Raw genomic sequence first — 8408 nt, 5'->3', positions numbered from 1 at the left:
ACTCTAAGTTTACCCCCAGTTACTAGGAACTCTCAAGACACTGACCTCAGGGTAGCATCACTTCCACAGTGCTGCCCTTATCCATTAACATCCACATTTGGGATTCAGACTACCTTAATCTTTTCTCCCTTCTGTTCCCTCAAAAGTCACCTATGGCTTTATGGAGGTGTCCCTTCCCTCAGAGAGTGCCACCCCAGTTGACCCTGACCAAGGCAACCCTTTCTAGCCACAGTATCCAACAGGAAGTAAGGTAAAGAACAGCAGGCCCTGTGCCTAGAAAAGAAGAGGGGAGGGAAAGGGGGTGTTCAGGCTCCCCTGCCCACCAGGCAGGTCCCAGATAAAGCTGGAGATACCCAAATGTTAATCACCCATTAGCACAGCCCAGGAGCAAAGGAAAAAGTGATTAGGTGTGTAATGGGGTTCACTGGGCAGGAGCAGTGGGTTTGAGCTTCAGAGATAAGAGGCTTTCAGGTTAATTAGAGGTCTGTGGTGCTTGGATATAAGGAAGCTAAGACAGGGTCTGAGGGAAGATCCTGAGAGTCAACAGGTAGGAGGAAGGGACCTCGTCCTGCTCTCCTGGAAGAATTACAAAGAGCTGTTGGGTAAGAAAGAAGCTGGGATAAGCCCGGGCTAGCCCAGGAGGAAGTGGGTCTCCTGGCTTCTTACTCTCTCTCCTTATCTCCAGGGGAATCCAGAAGATAGTACAAAGAGATTCTTAGGAGACCAGGTTTCACTGCCTTGGGCTAGCTCTGGTCTTCAGGGATCTCAAGCAAAGGTTTCTCACTACTTGCTATCTTTCCTAAAGACTTTAATGTGTCCAGACCCCTGAAGAAGTTCAGACGGAACATTAGGAAGAGTTGAGAGAGTTAATCCTGAGAAGGAGGTGTGTGTAACAGGATGGTTTTGGGTGTGACTTTCATTTAGGGGAGGGATGTGATAGCTTAATAACAGTTGGAAGCATGAAGGTGGGCTGCTATGAACTTAGTTAGGGCTTTACCAGGATAATCTTGCCAAATCCTATCCTTGTGATGTCTGGTAATGAGCCAGGAAAGGAGTTCCCACCACCTAGGCCTTCACTGCTTTCCTCTTCCCGGAGCTTCCATCCCACCCTGCTCCAGATCTACACAGCAGGATCAGCTCTGGGCTAAGGCTTCATGTTCCTTCCATTCACTTCACATAATGCCCAGCACCCTTGATTGTTCCTGCTCCTGCCCCACACCAGCTGCCACACTCACCCAGGCCCCAGCATCAAGTGGCCTCCTGGATTCCCCCCTCAGTATAACACTGCCCCTTCTTCTTTGCAGCTCAGGGACACAATCTAGGAAGATGGTGGCTTTGAAGACCTGCTCTCTGCTGCTGCTGCTCCTGTTCCTGGCTGGCGGGCTGGGTGAAAAGGAAGAGGTTGAGTTCCGGTAGGAGTTATGGGGTACAGAGGCTGGGATATAAGCTGGTTTGGAATAGGGGTGGTAAGGAAGGGAGGAACTCCAGATAGAGAGGATTGATTGTAAGGAAGGTCAGCCAGTCCTGAGCATGCCATGAGACAGAATTAAAGAATTATTTATTAACAATCCCTGTTGAAGAGAGAGAGAGACTATGGTTAGCTAGGTCTGTGGAAGGGCTTTTTGTTGACTGAGAGGCATCATTGACACAGGTGTGCCTTCCCTCAGATCTCATAGGAGCTTTGTGAGCACCACACACAGGTCAGAATTCATGTGAACAAAGGTCCACAGGGGGCTCCTGGCCTTCAGTGAGAACATTGACCAAGGCAGACACAGAAAAGAACCACATAGACATATTACAGAGTACTGTGGACCAAAGCCATCACTGAGCATGGCAGCTCGCTCCTGTAACCCCAGTACTTGGCAGGTAGAGGCAGGAGGTTTGAAAGTTTGAGGCTAACCTAGGCTAACAAGACCAGACACTGTGTTTGGGAACCAAGGCAGAGATTTGTCAATGCAGAACTGATCGTTCTAAGATGCAAGGATAGAGGATAGATAATCCACGTACCGTGCACAGTTGGCACATGTAAAATATGAAAGCTGCCAGAAACACAAGCACTTACAAGGAGAGACAGATCGTGTTGGATGTTAAGAACAAAAACTCAAATTCCATGCATGATAGCACATTCTGCTCATTCCCTGCACTCTGGAGACAGAGGCAGACATGCTGAGTTCCAGGCCAGCCAGGACCACAGAGTGAGACCCTATCTCAATAAAGAATGGAGACTCGTGGAGCCAATGTGCTGCTGCCTTTATCCCAGCACTGGGGTGAGACAGCAGGAAGATCAGGAGTTCGTGATGAACTTCAGCTACATAGTGTGATGCCAGCCTAGGATACAAGAGACCTTGCTTCCCAGAACCATAACAACAAACCAGTCAAAAACAACACAACAACAAATCCCAAAGAGTTGGGGCTGGGGAGCACTCCTCTGTGGTACAGCACTTGCTTCACATGTGTGACTCATAGGTTCCATCCCTAGAACTAAAACAACAAACAAACAAACAAACAAACAACGCCTCCTCCCAGAAACCTGGGTCTAAATTGACTAGGTAAATCCTGGATCTGCCCTGTGTATTGCATGAGACTTTGTTTTCTTCATGCACAAAATGGGGACCCAGAGAGCAGTAAAATTTGATCCCAGTACCACACACACACACACACACACACACACAGAGAGAGAGAGAGAGAGAGAGAGATAGATAGAGAGACACAGAGAGAGAGAGGAGACAGAGACACAGAGAGACACAGAGAGATAGAGAGACACACAGAGAGAAACAGAGACAAAGAGACAGAGACAGACAGAGAAACAGAGATAGACAGAGAGACAGAGAGACAGAGAGAGACAGATGGGATACAAACAGGATCTGTCTCCTAGGGCCATGGCAGGATAATTACTAAAAGGCTTATATAGACTGGGGATATATCTCAGTGCTAAGACATATGGCCAATGTGCACAAGGCACAGGGTTCATTCCCCAGTATTCAAACAATACAAACCAAAGAGGCTTATACAGTTCTTGAGTCATACAAAACACTCTCTGTGACTTTACCAAGTACTGTCATTGTTGGTGTTGTTACAGTGAGACAGACAGGGTCTGTTTATGCAGCAGGAGTAGTTTAAATCTTTGGCATCTGGGGCAAGTGAGATGGTTGGTTAAGCAGGTAAAGTCACATGCAAGTCTGACAGCCTAAGTTCAACCCACAAAACTCATGACAAGGTGGATGGAGAGAAACACCTCCATAGAAGCGTCCTCTGACCTCCACATGCACTCCATCACGGGAACCCCTCCATCACGGGAAACCCTCCATCACGGGAAACCCTCCAGCACAGTCATAGAATAAAATGTAAACAGCAGAACTTGAGATCCTCCTGGCTCCAGCTCCTAAGCACTGAAATCACACCAGGTGCTACCACATCTGGCACTCAGTTTCTTTGTTCTTTCTTTCTTTGGGATGGAGCTTGTAGGAAGTGGATCTCTCCTTCCATCATGTAAGTCCTGGGGATGGAACTCAGGTTGTCAGGCTTGGCAGCAAACTCCTTCATTTTCCAAAGTCTCAGCAGCCCTGAGCTCACTGTTATTAGAGATAGTATAGTAATAACAATACTAATATATTATTAGCAATAACACTATTAGCAATTAGTTACTAGTAATGATTAGTAATAATACTAATTAGTAATAATAGTTTTTATTTTTATTATTATGTTTTTGAGACATGATCTTTCTATGTAGCTCTGGCTGACCTAGACCAGGTTGACCTTGAACTTTCAGAGAGCTACCTGTCTGTGCCTCCTGAGTGCTGACTATTGTTATTATTTCATCAACATTATTATTTTTGAGATGGCATCTAGCTATATCTCATAGGCTGGCCTTGAATTCCCAGTGATCCTCCTGCCTCTTCCTTCTAGTGCTGGGATTACAGGCATGCATTCTCAGGCCCAGCTGAGTTCACTCTATTATGATTGACTAGGAACCCAAGGACTGAATCAACCAATGTGATTTCCCTACCTTCCCTTCACTGGTACCCTGGTTTCTCTCTCTCACCTCTCAGATCCCATGCTAAAGTTGCTGGCCCCCGACCTCGAGGTCCAAGGTATGCAGAGGGGACTTTCATCAGTGATTACAGCATCGCTATGGACAAGATCCGCCAACAAGACTTCGTGAACTGGCTGCTGGCCCAGAAGGGGAAGAAGAATGAGTAAGTAGTTTTCTCCAGTCCCCATGTCAAACTCTATGTTCACACTATCTCCCAGGTGACCACATAGGCTGTGAGGTGCACAACTCTACAGATACCTTTCAATAAGTGAGCATGAGAAAATTAAATGGCCATGACTAGGGCCCTGGGGCTGACTGGACACAGGATGTGTCCTATCCTTTCCTTATTCTTACTTTATGCATATTGGTGACTTGATGTCATGTCTGTGTGAGGGTGTACAGGAGTTACAGACAGTTGTGAGCTGTCATGTGGGTGCTGGGAATTGAACCCAAGTCCTCTAGAAGAGTAGCCAGTGGTCTTAACCGCTGAGCCATCTCTTCAACCCCCTCTCCCCGATCCTTTACTTCTAAGGAGAGTTGTAGTGACAATTTTGGTTTTTTTTTAAAAAAACACAGAAAAGTTATATGTCTTTGTTTTAATCCCAGATGTGGGATATTTTAATCCCAGGTGTGGGATATTTTAATCCCAGGTGTGGGATATGGGGCTACTTCAGATTGTTTACAGCAGCTGACTATGATTTGCCTCATGCTCTAGCAGGGCTGTAATTTTGCTAACATCAGATAGTTTCTGTATGATATTTGGAATTCTGGGGACTTTTCAGAGGGTATGTAATGCTAAGGCTCAAGAAGGTTTTTTTTTTGGGGGGGGTGCTATTGCTTGGTTGTTGTTGGTTGCTGTTGGTTATGGTAGTCCTGTGTAAGTAGTCCTGTGTAAAGAAGAAATTAGATATCCTGATGGCAAAGATCAAACTTGCTCCAAAAACTCCAAGCCTCTAATCAGCAGGAAGTAGTCTAAAGATAACATTGTTTCTTTTCTCTCTATTCTTTGTTCTTTCTCTCTTATCTAGTGTTTAGAGGGGTTGAAAAGATGGAAGAAAAGAGGTAAAAGGGGTGGAAGAAAGAACCCACAAATTATCAAGAGACCAGCTACAGAAGTTAGAGAAAAGGGTAGAAGCAGCAGAGGGATCCCCAGAGGTTTGGGGATGAAAGCGGGAGGAGCTGGGTTGTCTATTTGGTGGTGGCTACTTCAGAAATAAACCACCACTGTGTCTCTCCCTACCTGTGCCGAGTCTTGTTCCCTCCTGTTTGGTTAGTCTGGTGGATTCTGAAGAACTGTCAGTGATGGAGGAGACTGAACCGCAGGCAGTGCTGGGGTGTGGAGGTGTCAGTTCAGGAAAGGGCACTGTTGCTCCTACTGTTGAGGTATTGAAGATTCCAGTGCCCCTGCGTGGGGGCACTTCAGTTGTCCCTTCCAACCCAATTCATTCTTGAATGATCTTCATTAATCCAGCTGGAAACACAACATCACCCAGAGAGAGGCCCGGGCTTTGGAGCTGGCAGGACAATCTCAGGGAAAGGATGAGAAAAAGGCACAGGGGAGGTAAGTCCACTGTTGGGGGAGGGCGGAGGGGAAAACAGCCTCCTGCCTGCTGCTTCTTTCACACACCTCTCTCTCTCTCTCTCTCTCTCTCTCTCTCTCTCTCCTGGTAGAGGAGGGCAGGAGCCCTGCAGTAAGCACCCCTCTTTCTAAGAACTTAAGAAGGGAACCAGTGATTAAGGTCCTGGAGGCCTGAGGGCTTTCTAAAGTCTGTGACTAAAGGCATACATGATTTCCTGAATCAAGAGAGAGGGGAATAGGAACCTCAGACCAGAGCTGGCTCTCCCTTGCCAAATCTCAGGAAGGCTGTCTGGGAGATCACTGGGAGACCTTGGCATTCACCCAAATCCAGACCCCTGAGATCAGCCACCCACTCTATCAAGTAATTAGTGTAAGGCTCAGGCAAGTTTCCTCTGGGGTCACTGGGATGCGTTCTCACAGACTTTTCTCTCTGGGGTCACTAAATGCATTCTCCCAGACTTTTTCAGGTGAGTCAGTGAGCTACCTCACTGCAAAATTGTGTTTGGTTTTGCCTGGATTGTGGACCCTGTATTCTCTGGGTAGGCAGAAACAGATAGGGCCCTGCACAAAGGAGTCTCAGGATCTGACAGTGGAACTAATCCAGAGGGAACAAGCTGTGTTAGCTCCCTGCTCCTAGCACATGCTTTAATCCCAGCACTCCAGAGAGACAGAGGCAGCCCAACTTGGGTTACACAGCAAGTTCTGAGTCAACCAAGGCTACAGAGTGCGGCTCTGCAAACAAAACACCCTGATTTCTGCGATCTGTCTCCTTTGCAGCTCTTTGCCCAAGAACCTCAGTGATGAAGATGTGCTGAGGGACCTTCTGATTCAAGAGCTACTGGCCTGGATGGTGGACCAAACAGGGCTCTGCCGACTCAGGTGGGGAGCAAGGGGCCATGGGGGCGTTTCAAGCTTGTTAGTTTAGGCTCTCTGTCTTCTCATCTAGCTGCCCTTTCCCCTCTCAGCTTTCTCTCATAACCTTTGGGCCAGGGCACCTTCCCAGGGATAGGAACTCTTATTCAGTCACATGGTCCTGATCTGTAACCACTGTTCCAATGGGCATCAGCTAGGTTCTGCTCCAGAGCGAGGGTCTAAATACCGTGGAGTGACCCATGAACCCCATGGTGAAAAGAATCTCCATTCAAAACACAGAAACCCAAACACACCCAGACTTCCTGGGAGCTGGGGAGGGGTAAAGAGGGAGAAGAGGATTGGAGAGGAGGGAACTCAATGGGTAAAGTGCTTGCTGGACTGGACATGGTGGTATACACTTTTAATCCCAGCCCTTGGGAGGCAGAGTCAGGAAGATCCCTGTTATTTAAGGCCAAGGCCAGCCAGGTCTACAGAGTGAGTTCCCAGACATCAAGGGAAAATAATAAAACCCTGTTTCAAAAGAAAAAAAAAAGGAGGGCAAAGGCTAGAGAGATGATTCAGTGGTTAAGCACTTGTTATTCTCCCAGAGAACCTGGGTTCTGTTCCCAACACCTATTCAATCTATTCAATAGTTAACCACTGACTATCGCTCCAGTTCCAGAGGATTCCCTTTGGGCATTGTATGTACACATAAATACATACACATAAAACAAAAGGAAATAAGTCTTTTAAAAAATTAGAGTGGATATCAACCTGTGGTCTGTACATATGTGTATGTGCACACACACATGCACAGGCACATATGTATGTACACACAGAGGTACACACACACAGACACACACATGCACACACATGCACAGAATGTGATCAAGCCAGTTGAGAGGACAAATCTTTGTTGGTAGGTGGGGGTGCTGTCTTGGTATTTTTGTGAAGGATTTTGACTGCTAATCAATCATTTAAAAAGGTCGATTGCAAGTGTGAGTGGCTTATCTATGCCTGGACAGCAGGATAAACTTGTTGAGCTGTCTCCAAGTTGGTAACTCCCCTCCCCCCTCTCTTTTCTTGTCTCCCCCTCTTCCAGGTCCCAGTGACTGACCTAGCCTGGAGCAGGACTGGACTCTGACCTTCGCTTGCTCAGCTCCTGCTTCCGCCCTGGTCCAAAGTCTCTGAGAGAATCAAAGCAATAAAGCCTTGAGCTGAAGTAAACCTTGGTGTCCACCATGAAAACTCATTCAAATGTCAGCCGAGCACTCACAGGGCATGGCTCTGTGTATCTTGGGTGTGCCCAAGGAAAAGGGACTCATCGAGTTATTCCTCTATGTAACCTACAGTCATACTAGAAACAACAGACCAGAGAATTCTGACTAACTCACTGTATATAACAATGAAGCACACAGACACAATGGTAGCCCTGCATGCTAACGAAGCATGATCTCCCAAGCCTGTAATACCAGTGCTGAGGAAAGGAAGGGAGAAGGACTAGAAGTCAAGGCCAGACTTGGCTATATGAAACTGTCCTAATGCCTCAAAAAGCAAGCAAATAAACACAAAAGGAGAAGGTTCTTCAACTACATAGGCCTTTCAAGTTGCTAGAATAACACGATCCATAGCACAGCCAGCAAGCCTTTATCTTTTTTGAGACAGGGTTTCTCTGTGGAGCCCTGGCTGTACTGGAACTCATTCAGTAGACCAGGCTGGCCTCGAACTCAGAAACCCACCTGGCTCTGCCTCCCAAGTGCTGGGATTAAAGGTGTGCGCCACCACTGCCCGGTTTAAATGACATTTTCTTACTCCATTCCATCTAGAGAAGACTTTTCTCTCTTTCTCCATGTGACTCAGTGTGCTGTGATTAGTAGTGTGTTTGTGTGTTTAAAGATAAAGGCTTGCCGGGCAGTGGTGGCCCATGCCTTTAATCCCAGCACT

The 8408-nt window shown here is 47.0% G+C and overlaps 1 protein-coding gene across 1 annotated transcript; it reads left to right on the top strand.

The window, feature by feature from the left end:
• The first annotated feature begins 522 nt into the window (after window positions 1-522).
• Window positions 523-7691, top strand: Gip (gastric inhibitory polypeptide). The gene is made up of 6 exons (XM_028755204.1): window positions 523-602; window positions 1305-1412; window positions 4050-4196; window positions 5505-5594; window positions 6390-6491; window positions 7567-7691. The coding sequence occupies exons 2-6, from the start codon at window positions 1327-1329 to the stop codon at window positions 7574-7576; spliced, it is 435 nt and encodes a 144-aa protein (XP_028611037.1). The 5' UTR covers window positions 523-602; window positions 1305-1326; the 3' UTR covers window positions 7577-7691.
• The last annotated feature ends 717 nt before the right edge of the window (window positions 7692-8408 follow it).

The sequence above is a fragment of the Grammomys surdaster genome, unplaced genomic scaffold (assembly GCF_004785775.1).
Source record: "Grammomys surdaster isolate TR1022 unplaced genomic scaffold, NIH_TR_1.0 126048, whole genome shotgun sequence".
NCBI classification, from domain to species: Eukaryota; Metazoa; Chordata; class Mammalia; order Rodentia; family Muridae; genus Grammomys; species Grammomys surdaster.
Note: the sequence above shows the minus strand (reverse complement) of the source record. Positions and strands in the feature narration are given on the sequence as shown.

Coding starts and splice junctions, on each gene's coding strand:
- Gip (XM_028755204.1), top strand. CDS start 1,327: ATGGTGGCTTTGAAGACCTGCTCTCTGCTGCTGCTGCTCCTGTTCCTG. Junction 1,413..4,049: donor AAGGAAGAGGTTGAGTTCCG/GTAGGAGTTATG, acceptor CTCACCTCTCAG/ATCCCATGCTAAAGTTGCTG. Junction 5,595..6,389: donor GAGAAAAAGGCACAGGGGAG/GTAAGTCCACTG, acceptor TCTCCTTTGCAG/CTCTTTGCCCAAGAACCTCA.